This window comes from Carassius gibelio, chromosome B14 (genome assembly GCF_023724105.1).
Source record: "Carassius gibelio isolate Cgi1373 ecotype wild population from Czech Republic chromosome B14, carGib1.2-hapl.c, whole genome shotgun sequence".
NCBI classification, from domain to species: Eukaryota; Metazoa; Chordata; class Actinopteri; order Cypriniformes; family Cyprinidae; genus Carassius; species Carassius gibelio.
The window spans coordinates 8641160-8655113 of record NC_068409.1 but is presented as its reverse complement, the minus strand read 5'-3'; the positions used below and the strand labels follow the sequence as shown (position 1 = coordinate 8655113).

The 13954-nt window shown below is 36.9% G+C and overlaps 1 protein-coding gene across 8 annotated transcripts in view; it reads left to right on the top strand.

Moving 5' to 3' along the window:
• The window catches only part of LOC127971633 (syntaxin-3-like), a 28898-nt gene that overhangs the window by 14410 nt on the left and 534 nt on the right, over positions 1 to 13954 (top strand). Inside the window, exons 4-11 of one of the 8 annotated variants that reach the window (XM_052574791.1) lie at positions 3400 to 3474; positions 3759 to 3829; positions 3907 to 4015; positions 4197 to 4270; positions 7028 to 7162; positions 8910 to 9020; positions 10875 to 10969; positions 11285 to 13616. In XM_052574791.1, the coding sequence (XP_052430751.1) occupies positions 3400 to 3474; positions 3759 to 3829; positions 3907 to 4015; positions 4197 to 4270; positions 7028 to 7162; positions 8910 to 9020; positions 10875 to 10961 (662 nt within the window). In that variant the 3' untranslated portion in view covers positions 10962 to 10969; positions 11285 to 13616. Of the gene's footprint in view, positions 1 to 3399; positions 3475 to 3758; positions 3830 to 3906; positions 4016 to 4196; positions 4271 to 7027; positions 7163 to 7301; positions 8223 to 8909; positions 9027 to 9154; positions 13617 to 13954 lie in introns of those variants that run through there. The other 7 variants (XM_052574796.1, XM_052574794.1, XM_052574795.1 and 4 more) reach the window with 7 other exon arrangements.

The following is a 13954-nucleotide window of genomic DNA, read 5'->3' as shown; positions in this document are numbered from 1 at the left end:
TGCGATCGTGGGGAGCAGCGCAAAGTTCATTCTCTGCCTACTTGGTCTAATATTTTATGTTTTTAAACTGTTGTAGATTTACATTTAAATTTTGTCATTTAGCAGAAGCTTTTATCCAAAGCGACTTACAAATGAGGACAATGGAAGCAATCAAAAACAACAAAAGAGCAATGATATACAAGTTCTAATACAAGTCTCAATTAGCTTAAACGCAGTACACATAGCAAGGGCTTTTAGATAATATAATAAATAAAAAGAAAACAGATAGAATACAAAAAGAATAGAGCAAGCTAGTGTTTGAGATCTTTTTTTAAGAAAATAATTAGAATAGTGAGTGCTAAAGTTAGAGGGTCAAATAAAGATGGAAGAGATGTTTTAAGCCAATTCTTGAAGATGGCTAAGGACTCAGCTGTTCGGATTGAGTTGGGGAGGTAATTCCAGCAGGAGGGAACATTTAATTTAAAAGTCTGTAAAATTGACTTTGTGTTTCTTCGGGATGGCACAATCAAGCGACGTTCACTTGCAGAATGCAAGCTTCTAGAGGGCACATAAGTCTGAAGTAATAGATTTAGGTAAAGGGGTGCAGAGCCAGTGGTGGTTTTGTAGGCAAACATCAATGCCTTAATTTTATGCAAGCAGCTACTGGTAGCCAGTGCAAATTGATAAAAAGAGTTGTGAAATGTATTCTTTTGGTTCATTAAAAATGAATGCTGCTGCCGCGTTCTTGATTAATTGTAAAGGTTTGATAGAACTGGCTGGAAGACCTGCCAAAAGAGCATTGCAATAGTCCAGCCTGGACAGAACAAGAACTTGAACAAGGAGTCGTGCAGCATGTTCCGAAAGAAAGGGTCTGATCTTCTTAATGTTGAATAAAGCAAATCTGCAGGACCAGACAGTTTTTGAAGTAGTTATGGTTGATGTGCCTAACTTGATGGTGAAATTGTGATGAAACGATGGGTTTGCTGGAACCACAAGCAGTTCTGTCTTGGCAAGGTTGAGTTGAAGGTGATGGTCCTTCATCCAACAAGAAATGTCTGTTAGACAAGCTGAGATGTGAGCAGCTACCGTCGGATCATCAGAATGGAATGAGAGGTAGAGTTGAGTGTCATCAGCATAGCAGTGGTATGAAAAGCCATGTTTCTGAATGACAGAACCTAATGATGCCATGTAGACAGAGAAGAGAAGTGGTCCAAGAACTGAGCCCTGAGGCACCCCAGTAGTTAGATGTTGCGACTTGGACACCTCACCTCTACAAGATACTTTAAAGGACCTGTCTGATAGGTAAGACTCAAACCACTGGAGTGCAGATCCTGAGATGCCCTTTGCCAGTAGGGTTGATAGGAGGATCTGGTGATTAACTGTGTAAAAAGCAGCGGATAGATCAAGCAGGATGAGTATTGAAGATTTGGATTCCGCTCTTGCCAGTCTTAGAGCTTCAACAACTGAGAGCAAGGCAGTCTCAGTTGAATGTCCACTTCTGAAGCCAGATTGGTTGCTGTCAAGGAGGTTGTTCTGTGTGAGAAAGGCAGAGACTTGGTTGAACACAGCTCGTTCAAGTGTTTTTGCAATGACAGGAAGAAGGGAAACTGGTCTGAAGTTCTCTAAAATAGATGGGTTGAGGGTGGGTTTCTTAAGTAGTGGAGTTATACGAGCCTGTCTAAATGTTGAGGGAAAAACACCAGTGTGGAAGGATATGTTAATGATGTGAGTGAGTGCAGGTACAACTGCAGGAGAAATGGCTTGAAGGATCAATCGGACAATTAGTAGGATGATTAGAAAGGATGAGTTTGAAAACTCTTGATACCCAAAGATGGTAAAGGATTAAATTTCCAATCATTAGAGAAAAGCAGAACAGTGCCTCCACCTCTTCCAGTCAAACGGGGGGAGTGGGAAAATGAGAAATTATTGGAGAGTGCTGTAGGTGTAGCAGCGATTTACCTTTGAATGACTTATAATACGAAGTAATGAAATCGGCTTTGTTTACAGCAGACCTGCAATTCCAGAGACCAATAGAAAAAGAAACTAGTGTATTAGCAGATACAGGCAAAGTGTGCAGGTTGTTAACATTGCGCTGCCTACATTGTGTGATGCGTGGTTTGCGAGTGGTAGTGATAGTAGGGATCTGGAAACACATAGTAAGAATTGGTTATAAAAACTCAAACAGAAGTGAAACAAGAGGGAAAATGTATTAATCAAAACAATACTTATATCCCTTGCTGGTGTTCCTGCCCGGTGGAGTCACATGGTAGAGTCGATGGTCTTTACACTCTTCGGTCTTCACACGAAGAGGGCTTAACAGAGGGCTGCGTCGACCACTGCCATGGTATACTAACCTTTTTTATACCCGTCAGTCAAAACGGAAATTGAATTCAGCTGAACACACTTTACTGTTTATCACAACAAAGGTCTAAGCAAACGCACGACACTGACAACGTATGCTATAGAGTACGAGACTTGTGTAGATTTACATAGCAAATGAGAATAGCTCAAATTAATGCTTATATTTTGAGACAAAGGTCTTCTTAATGATTTTTTGTTTTGTTTAAGATAATTAAAGCCATATAATTTACAGTGAAAAACAATAAAATGACATGACAGCACTGATAGCCTTGTGGGCATCAGGCTGACATACAGTGCAGTTGTGCTACAGGCGTCCTGAGTTCAAATCCCGCATTTGGACCTTCCCCGATCCCGCCCCCTCTTCTCAATTCACTTCCTGTCATTACACTGTCCTATGTAAATAAAGGCAAAACATAAAAAAAATACATCTTGAATCAATAAAAGGACATGTCCGTGCATGACACTTCACATATAATTTTTTTTATTATTAAAAAAATTATAGTTGAAATATTGTTATGTTGCCTAAAACATTGCCAAGTTCTAATGAAAAAATTATAGTTTTTACAGTGTACGTGTTCTAATATATTTTTAACATATCAAGCTGTATACGTTAACATTAGATAAATTACAAAAAAAATATGTATTAACCGATTAACTGATTAACTGTAAAACAAAAACAAAAACAATACCTAATGCATTATTTAATGTTACAGTATCTAGGTGGTATCAATTTTATCAAAAGAGACCTAGGGCTGGGTATTGACACAGATTTGAGTTATGTACAAACATTTAATTTACACACAAACCGGGTTTTTATCTACATTTCCATATTAAACTAAGAAAAATACAGAACTTTTTGGAAACTTTTGAACGGTAGTGTACATGAAACCTAACTCGCTTTAGTCTCCTAAGCTTTGAAAGAACAACCTCCAAGCAATAAAACATTCCTCTGGAAATGTTTAACAATGACAAAACACACACAAACCAGCACTCAGTCTCCTTTTCATGTCTCCATTCTCCATATAACTGCTTAACATCTGTTTTCTTCTTTGTGAACAGAAACACAGGATGATTTGGAGGCACTTACTAATGATATCAAGAAAATGGCCAACAATGCTCGTAACAAACTAAAGAGTAAGTATATTCACATGCATTCAGGCCTGCTAGTGTATTTACACATATACTGCCCTGCTTTGTGGTTTTCTTGAAAATAGGCCACAAGAAACTAGGTTTGGCTTTTCAAACATTACTGACCCAGAATAATTTGAGTCATTTATCCACCTTTAGAAAAGGAATGTTTACTCTCTGTCAGTGGTATTTTAGCATCAATTATATTTATATGTGTGTGTGTGTGTGTTTAGTTACTGTAACTATACTAACCCTACCCTGTGTGTGTTTGTGTCTTTCTGTCTGTACAGCCATCGAAAGGAATCTTGAGATGGAAGAAGTGGAAAGAGTATCGGCTGACATGAGAATACGCAAATCACAGGTGAGTCAACATCCTTCTCACGTAACAAACACAAATACAGATGCTCTATTAACTCTGCCCTCATGTTGCCCTGCCAGCATGCTGTACTTTCCAGGAAGTTTGTTGATGTGATGACCAAATACAATGAAGCTCAGTTGGACTTCAGAGAGAAAAGCAAAGGTCGCATTCAGAGACAATTAGAGATCAGTAAGTGGGGCCCAAACTCTCACTCCTCACTAAACAGCAGTGCATGAGACCGCTTTTATCAAACTGTGTACTGCGTACAACACGTTTCTTTCTCAAGATTGTGGTTGAACCGTGTCAAACTGACACTGTGCTATTCCCCTTTTCTGTCTTTGACTTGCTTTTGTTGTGCTTCTCGCTCTAGCTGGTAAATCCACAACTGATGAGGAGCTGGAGGAGATGCTGGAGGGAGGAAATGCAGCCGTTTTCACAGCAGGGGTAATGCATGCATGCGTGTGTGTGGTAGAACTGGAGTCAATTCAAAACCTTTCCCTTCCTCATAATGTGCTCCCATAGGCAGTGATAATCTAAACCAGCATTCAGAAATGGGTACAAAGCTGTCAATGTGGCAGTAGCCTTTAAAAATGTACTAATATGTACACTTTAGGTGCTAATATACTCTTTTAAAGTACTAATATGTACTAGGGTTAAATAAGATACAAGCTCAGATGTAGCCTTTAGCTTTTGTACCTTAGTGTCCCATCCTGGTGAAAGATATGTACCTTTTTTTGGTTGTATATATATGTACATCTACATTTTGTCATTTTGCCGACCCTTTAATCCAAAGTGACTTAAATACATAATAAGGAATACATAAAGTGATTCTAAAGAGGCAAATAGACACAGGAAGTGCTCATAATACAAAGTTTAAGGCATTGTTCAGACTACTTTTTTTTTTAGGTTGAAATAGCGTCAAAAGAGGTACATTTTTGCTTGAAAATGGTCAGGAATTCAGTATTCCGGATTGGGGTGGGAAGATCATTCCACCGGCCAGGAACGGTGAATGAGAATGTTCTGGAAAGTGATTTTGAGCCTCTCTGTGATGGTACCATGAGGCGTCGCTCACTAGCGGATCTCAGACTTCTGGAAGGGATGTAGAATCGTAATAGTGAGTGGAAGTAGGTGGGTGCTGAGCCTGAGGCTGATCTATGTGCAAGCATCAATGTCTTGAACTTGATGCGAGCCGCAACCGGTAGCCAGTGCAAGGAGATAAAGAGAGGTGTAACATGGGCTCTTTTGGGTTCGTTAAAGACTAGACATGCTTCTGCATTCTGAATCATTTGTAGAGGTTTGATTGTGCATGATGGGAGTCCAGCCAGAAGAGCATTACAGTAGTCCAGCCTAGAAATAAAAAGGGCCTGGACAAGAAGTTGTGTAGCAAGCTCCATTAGAGAGGGCCTGATCTTTCTGATGTTGTGCAATGCCAATCTGAAAGATTGAGCAGTCTTTGCAGTCTTTGCAGTGTGGTCTTTGAAGGTCAGCTGGTCATCATAGGTTACACCAAGATTTCTGACTGAAGTTGATGGGGAAATTGTAGAAGAGCCTAGCTGGATGGAGAAGTCATACTGTAGATTTGGAGTGGCAGGGAAGACAAGAAACTCAGTCTTTGCCAGGTTGAGCTGTAGATGATGTTCTTTCATCCATGCCGAGATGTACACCAGGCAGCCTTAGATCAGTGCAGCTACCGTTGGATCATCTGGTTGAAATGAGAGATAGAGCTGTGTGTCATCAGCATAGCAATGGTAGGAGAAGCCATGTGCCTGTATGATGGGATCCAGTGATGTTGTGTATATGGATAAGAGTGGGGGTCCAAGAACTGATCCCTGAGGAACCCCAGTGACCAGTTGATGTGTTTTGGATACCTCCCCATCCCAGGACTTATCGGTAAGATAGGATTAAAACCAGCGAAGTGGAATCCCTGTGATGCCCAGTGATGAGAGGTCAGACAGGAGGATCTGATGATTCACAGTGTCAAAAGCAGCAGATAGATCCAGCAGAATAAGAACTGATGGTTTGGAATCAGCTTTTAGAATCCACAAAGCTTCCTTGACTGACAGTAGCGCAGTCTCAGTTGAATGGCCACTCCTGAAACCTGACTGGTTAGCGTCCAGTTTGTTGCTCTAGGATAAAAACAGTGATACCTGGTTGAAAACAACTCGTTCTAGGGTTTTTGCTATGAATGGAGGGAGAAAGACTGGTCTGTAGCTATATATATAAGACTGGTCTGTAGCTATATATATATATATATATATATATATATATATATATATATAAAAAATGTGAGATTATTAGACCTGAAAAAGTCAGGTAAATGAAGAGAATCTTAAAACAGAATACATTTTTTAAAACATGAAATACACTAATGTTTTTATTATACCAAGATTTAAAATATTTTATTGGGTAGAAACTGTGTGTAAAAATATAAATTTTTAAATCCCTATCCAGTAAATCACAAAAAAAAAAAAACTGCAAAAGTCTTGGAAATGTATTGTTTAAAAGAATGGGATTCCTGAATAACATTCAGCTCTTATTATTATCTTATTGTTTTTATGTAAGCAGTAAAGTACTCAAGACTGTGCTGTATTGTGAATGAATAACGGCTGTTAGGCATTACGTGAAGAAGAGTCTTCGTCTGTGATTAATCACAATACAGCACGGCCTCGAGTACCTTACTGCTTTTATAAAACAGTTACCACACAATAAAATGTATAAAAAAAATATTGACATTGTGGATTTAAAGTGGCACAAAAAAAGATTTTGGTTGTTATGTCCACATATAATGCAACGTTTTGGCTGTATTAAAATATGTGCACTCTGGCAGGCATATGAATCATCACAGTATCTTATATCATAAATGCTCCTTCAAAGCAGGTTTTGTGGTGACTTCACAGCAGTAGAGAAGTAGCCCACCTACACACTTTACAATGCAAATGTGATGCAAATAACACATTACTTTTCACAAGAAGTAAAATGTAGTGCAAATGGTTACTTTATATTAGAAATAACAATTTAACGATGTAGCATGTTGCTTTTACGATACCATACCAAAACCAAGACCACAAGATCTATAGTCCATCTCGATTGGATCCTCTGATCGTTTCCTGTGATAATTTGCTCTAAACTGAGCAAAACTCCCCACACTTTCAAAATTTTTGTTGAATGTGAATGTTGATAAATCTGCCATTTGTGTTGTAGATTGTGGATTCAGGGATTTCCAAACAAGCGCTGAGTGAGATTGAAGCGCGTCACAAAGACATTGTGCGTCTGGAGAGCAGCATAAAGGAGCTGCATGACATGTTTGTGGACATCGCCATGCTGGTGGAGAGCCAGGTACACTCCTCCGTTCAACACGCATCTGTTTGTCCGTCATTTTTCATCCATCTTTATCAGTGTTTTCTGACTTCCCCCTCATTATCATACATTTCCTTGTCTTTCTCTGCCTCTCTCTCTCTCTGTCTGTTGTCTGTAGCATACTTGTCTCTCTTCCTCTTTGTTCAAACTCGTTCTGTTGGTTGCTAAGCCGTATGCAGCTGCTCAGACTGACTTCCCATCAGCCCTCTCTCTCACATGTGAGTGCTCTCTAACTGTCCTCTTTGTTCGCATGACCTTTTTACTTCCCTTACTGTCTGTTTTCCTTTCATTCATTTACATTATTTGGGTCACAAACTTTATACACCCATTACACCTTCACCTTGATTAGAAGAAAGTCAGTTGCGCTTTTCCAAAAACCTAGTGAGCTGCTCAACTAGATGATGTTTTAAATGTAACTAAATTATACTTCTTTATATAAGATACCTCGGTTTGTAAAATAATATTACAATTTAAAATACCTTTAGGCTTAAATAAATAACTAAATGTATTTTAAAATATAATTTATTAATGTGATGCAAAGCTGAATTTTCAGCATCATTGCTCCACTCTTCAATGTCACATTATCCTTCAGAAATCATTATAATATGCTCATTTGCTGCTGAAGAAATATTTTTTATCATTGTTGAAAACAATGTGCTTCTTCGTGATTCTTTAATGAATATAAAATTCAAAATAACAGCATTTATTTCACATAAAATTGTTTGTAAATCACTTTTGATCAATTTAATACATTATTGCTTTTTTAAAAAAGTGTTTTACTGGCCCCACACTATTGAATGGTGGTGCATATTTTGTGAATAAACAGTGTTTTACTGGATTGTTTCCCATCAGATGTATTTTAAAGAAATCACTTATAAGTTCATTTCAGTTTGTCTGTGTAGACTATAAACAGTGAAGCAGTTCACTAGGTTTTGGAGCAGAGCTAATTCAACACAATCTAAAGAGTTCTGATAAATTATTGACCAATCCACCGTTATTTTGCTTATTAACTGCTTGCTATGGAGAAAAAAACTGAACGGTAAGCTTCTAGTATTTCCCTAGTAAATGTATTTGAAGTCCTTGTTCTACAGAGTGTCAACAAAAAGGCAGACTAGGGCTAGTTGTCACTCTTTTTACTTCAGTGAATAAGGAAAAGGTTTGGTTTTAAAATCCAGTTTTTATATAGCCAATATACTGACTAGAAAGATATATTCAACATGTTTACCATTATTGCCCTGGAAAATTAAAAAGTTCTTTAAACGCATTGACTGCTTGAAAAGAAAATCATTTACTCACCCTCAACTTTTTTTCAAACTTGTATATCTTTCTTTCTTCTGTTGAACAAGAAAAGCTATTTTGAAAAATGTGAGTAACCAAACCGTTTCTATTCCCTATTGACTTTCATAGTTATTTTTTTCCGTACCTTTAACTGTTTGGTTGCAAACATTCTTTAAAATACCTTCTTCACAGAAAACAAAACTCATAAAGGTTTTGAACAACTTAAAAAATATTAAATTTTTGGGTGAACTACCACTTTAAGACCAATTTCAGAATTACTTTCCTGTGTGACAACTAGCCCCGGTCTACCCCTCTGTATGTGTGCATGGTGCACCTGGGGTGCATGGTGGGTATATGTGTTTATAGATATGGATTTTTTTATTGATAAAGACACCCTCTATGTGTTTTTCATGTTTCTTTTTTCTTCATATTTTTTATTATGTTTCAGGGCAACATGGTTGATAACATTGAGGTGAATGTAGGTAAAGCAGTCGATCATGTTGAAGCGGCAAAGACTGAAACCAAGAAAGCAGTCAGGTATCAGAGTAAAGCGCGGAAGGTACGGAGCTCTCTGTAACAGTCAATGTAGCTTCTGCTGTTTCTTTTCTCCTTTGTTTTTGCCTCTCTCTCTCTCTCTCTCTCTCTCTCTCTCTCTCTTTTCCTTCTTTCTTCTTCACTCAAAATCCATTGTAGGGTGGTATGATTGAGAGGATTGAGAACAACATGGACCAGTCAGTGGGTTTTGTGGAGCGGGCGGTTGCTGACACTAAAAAAGCTGCTAAATATCAGCAGGAGGCTCGACGTGTGAGTTCATGATGAATATCAGGCCCCGCCCCCTCCGCCCCCTCCGCCCCCTCCGTCCCGCCCTGCCTCTCCTTACTGTGTCCCACTGACGTCACGCGCACACAAACAAACCCAATGATTATTACTAATCCTGATACGCCCTGAAACTTTCCATTACAGGATTTCAGTGTATCTCAGATGATGAAAAACAATGTTAATCCACATGTGTTCAATTAACAGCAACAAAAATGTTGACACACACAGCTGAGAAGGACACTTTTTAACAAAGCCGTTCTGTCTTAAAATGTGAGAAATGGTTTTTTTTTTGGTGCAAGTGAAAGTTAGCATTGGTTTATCGGTCACCTCCATTCATGAAGTCAGGGGTTTGTTAGAGTTTTACCGCTTTATACAGATAAAATAACAGAAAAAACGTGCATGTGTACAAAAATACTCCGCCTCTGAAACTACTTCTCTCTGTTGTCATTGTTCAGGTACAAAAGATTTTCATATTAAAATTAAAGGAACACTCCACCCAGAAATGGAAACGGTCATTATTTACTCATGTCGTTCCAAACCTGTATGACTTCCTCTCTTCTGGAACACACTATAATATATTTTGAGGGATCCATTGACTTCCATTGTATGGGCAAAATGAGTATGATTATTCTCAAAATGTCTTATATGTTGCACAGAAAAAAGAAAGTCATGCAGAAAGTTAATTTCTGGGTGACTGTCCCTTTAAATATATAGTAATAAAACAAAATAAAATAAATAATATATAAAAATGAGTTATGTATAGAGGCATGAAAAAAAGAGCTACAAAGAATACAAAAGTAATAGAAATTAATCAAAACTGAAACAAGTAATGATTAAACATGAAGGTTTATAGTGCGTGGAAATACATTCATCTGGAAATACATCATATTAAGAAAGCAATTTGGGTTGAAAATTATGAATATGATGAGCATGCCATAGTGGCGCACAAGCTTTCTTTCTTTCTTTCTTTCTTTCTTTCTTTCTTTTTTTTTTTAAATGTGAAAATATTTTTGGAATCTTCAATGATAGTTTTCTAGACATTAAAGGTATAATTCACCCAAAAATAAAAAAATCTGTCATGAATTACTCGCCCTCATGTTGTTCAAAACCTGTAAGACCTTCGTTTATCTTCAGAACACAAATTAAGATATTTCTGATTAAATCCGAGAGCTTCCCTCAAGAAATTCTTGCAGATTCATATAATAAAGGTTGAACCACTGATGTCCCATGGACTTGTTTAACAATGACTTTACTTTTCTGGGGCTTGAACGTGTCAGTTTCATTGTTGTCTGTGGGAGGGTCAGAGAGCTCTCGGATTTCATCAAAAATATCTTACATTATGTTCTGAAGATAAACAAAGCTCTTACGGGTTTGGAATGACATGTGGGTGAGTAATGACAGAATTTTCATTTTTTGATGAACCAACCCTTTGTCTTTTCCATAAATGCAATACCTGAAATGAATATCACATACGAATATCTTTTCATCAGATATCATGTTTTGGATCACTCTTTATATCCGAGTGAGCTGTTTATTTGTTACTCAAATGTTAAAGTAGATGCTAACAGATGTTTTTTTATGTGTTTCTTCACAGAAAATCATTATAATAGTGTCTGTGGTTTTGGCAGTTTTGGCAGTTATTGCTTTGATAGTGGGTTTATCTGTAGGTCTAAAACAATAAAGGCTCTGGTGAGTAAATTTCAGAGGAGCATGTGTAAGGTTTGGGAAAGGGGAATGGTGCGGGTGTTTGATGTTACGCAGACATGGAGCTGGTGACCGGGATTTTAGCTGATCTTCTCTAGTCTTCCTCAGGGGTGTAAAGCATGCTTTCTCTGGGCTTTGGGATCTCCCGAGCATCCTTTTGTTTGGTTGTGTGAAGTTAGTTTTTATGTTCTCTGTGCGTTTTGGTTCTTTTAGGCTCTGTTTGTTATGGTGGTGAAGGGTTGAAGACTTTAGATGTTTGCTGTTGGATTAATGGATCGTGTTCTGTTTGGTCTCTTGTAGAAGATGATCATACTGGGTGTGATTGGTGCTGTGGTGCTCATCATCATCCTCATCATCATCCTCACACAGGTTCTATGATAACCTCTGTGGCTGCTCATGAACTCTTTATTATTATAGAAGATCATTTCCTCCACTCCTTTCCATCCTCCTTGTTTTTCCTTGGAAGTACGTCAAGATGAAAGCTCCGCCCCCTGCCCCTGAGGCCCCTCCCTTCATCAGCACAAACCAATGGGAATCTACTCTGCTGGAACCCTAGTGGTGGTCAAGGAAACAGATTGTGTTTTTTTTTTTTAAAGGACTTGATGGGAAATGTTGAAGGAACTTCTATTACATGCCAGGAATGGCGTTTGAAGGAAGCACATTTTAAATCCATGAGCACAGAATAAAGGACTTTTATGAGACTTAGAAAGGTAACCTCCATTTTTTTAAGACACGTCTATGGCTACATCTGCTGGTTGAGCTACTGAACTGTTCCTGATCAAAAGGGCTCTATTTTGGATCCCTGTGAAGTGAACACAATAAGCTAAGTTTTGATGGCTCGTCCAGAATGGAAGAAATCCACATGTGTATGTTTCTAATGTGATGAACGTTTGTATGGGAATTAACCAAAGGAATAAATTGCATTATATGTTTTCTAAGTATTTTGTTAACATTTGAGAAATTAATGGATGGATTCCATGGTAATCATTATCATATAACTGTGATTATTTATATAATAAATCATATTTATATATAATTTCATATTTAGCAGTCAATGAATATGGGTTTATATGTGAGTATGGGTTCAGTAGTTACACTATTAGTTAAACTGATATTCCCAGCCATAAAAAAGAGGTTACAGACCAGCAAAAAAAAGAAAAAAGCTAAAGTGCTAAATCGCATTATAAGTATAACTTAGTTTGAGTGTGCCTTGTAATAAATTATTATAAATTAAATCAAAATATGTTAATTTTTGGGCAATTTGTAGTTGAAGATCAGCTTTAGCTTGCAAATATCATTGCACAACACATTTAGAGCACTTGACTTCACTTTTTTTTTTTTTTTGGATTACTATGATTTATTTAGAGATTTACCTCAGTTTGAACAATGTGGTCCAAACAATATAATTTTATTTCTGCAAATAAATCTGATTTTTAGAAAACGTTTTCTAGGGATAGTACATTATGAAAGAATAGGATATATGACCATGCCTTCAACGGCTGCAAAGATTAAACCAAGCGTTGTTAAATGAAACAGACAGAAGATTGCATCGTTCACACCCTGTGTAAATATATTTACTTAGTCCATTTATGTAGATAAAAATTGTCTAAACTAATATATTTCTATATTTATACCAGTTTAAAGTGTTAGTTTTTTTGTAAAATTAGATTGGATTCAGATTAAAGTATAATCTGGCATTCTCTCTCTCTCTCTCTCTCTCTCTCTCGCAAAAGAACTAAATGTAAAAAATCCTGTCATCACCAGCGAACAATGAATCCTGGGAAAGTTCATTATTCCTATCCTTCATTGACCGGGAAACAAAGGATGCATTTTGAGGCAGCATTTGACGGAGACTTTGAATTGGGACAGCGTTCATCGCACCGATGTGATGCATCCGGTCTAAAAATGCAGCCTCTTAATTTAAGACACAAATGTATTCTCTAACTTAAGATGTTTGTGATGTCATGTGACATATGATTATTTTTCTTCTCTTCTGGAAGAAATACTGTATCAGTATCTGTGCTTTACCAGTAATATTCTACATATTTCTAAACATGTTTGGTGGCATGTCATTCCATGACAGTAGGTGTGTTATATTGTTGAAATATATTGTTTGTCCTTGAACTATCCTTTACTGACTGACACGGAGGCAGGTTTATATCAGGTAATATCAGCAGGTTTGTGATCTGTACGCGTTTTCTTTGTGCAAGAAGCAGAATCATGTTGTTAGGAAGCACAGAAGAACTGCTTGTGTGGTTTGTATTATGAAAGTCCTCTACACCTGATGGTAAGTGAGTGCTTGCTTTCTTAAAGACACAGACACACAGACCTTAAACCTAAACCTTTCCTTCGTTTTATTCCTCTTTCTCCCTTCTGTTCATTTTAAAAGAATTGTGCATGATTTTTTAAAGCAACTTTTTAGTAGATGTGATCTGCTGTGTAAACTAAGATTTAGTAGCATTAATTTATTTCCTTTTTAAGTGCTTTTTCTAACTTCTGTTCTCTATTATTTGTCGTTACTGTCTCATACATTTGCGTCTTTCTCTCTGTAGAAGAAAATGATGATCATGCTTTGCTGTGTGATTCTGGGGATTGTTGTCTTTTCTTATCTGTACAGCTTCTTTTCTTAATGGTAAGCATTCCCATTAGCAGGGGCTTTTTTATTTTGTTTATTATATATATATATATATATATATATATATATATATATATATATATATATACATGCTTTTGTAAAATTCTCTAATACATAAAAAGAAAACAGATTGAATACAAAAAGATTAGAAAAACTAGTGTTTTTTTAAAGAAAAATGAGCAGTAAATAAATAGAGTAAATTACAGTAAATAAACAGTAATACATTTTTTGTTGAAACCATCATACTATTATTTTCTTTGATGAATAGAGAGTTCAAAAGAACGGAATTTATATAAAATAAATAGTTTTTCATGTTTGATCAGTTTAATTTGTCC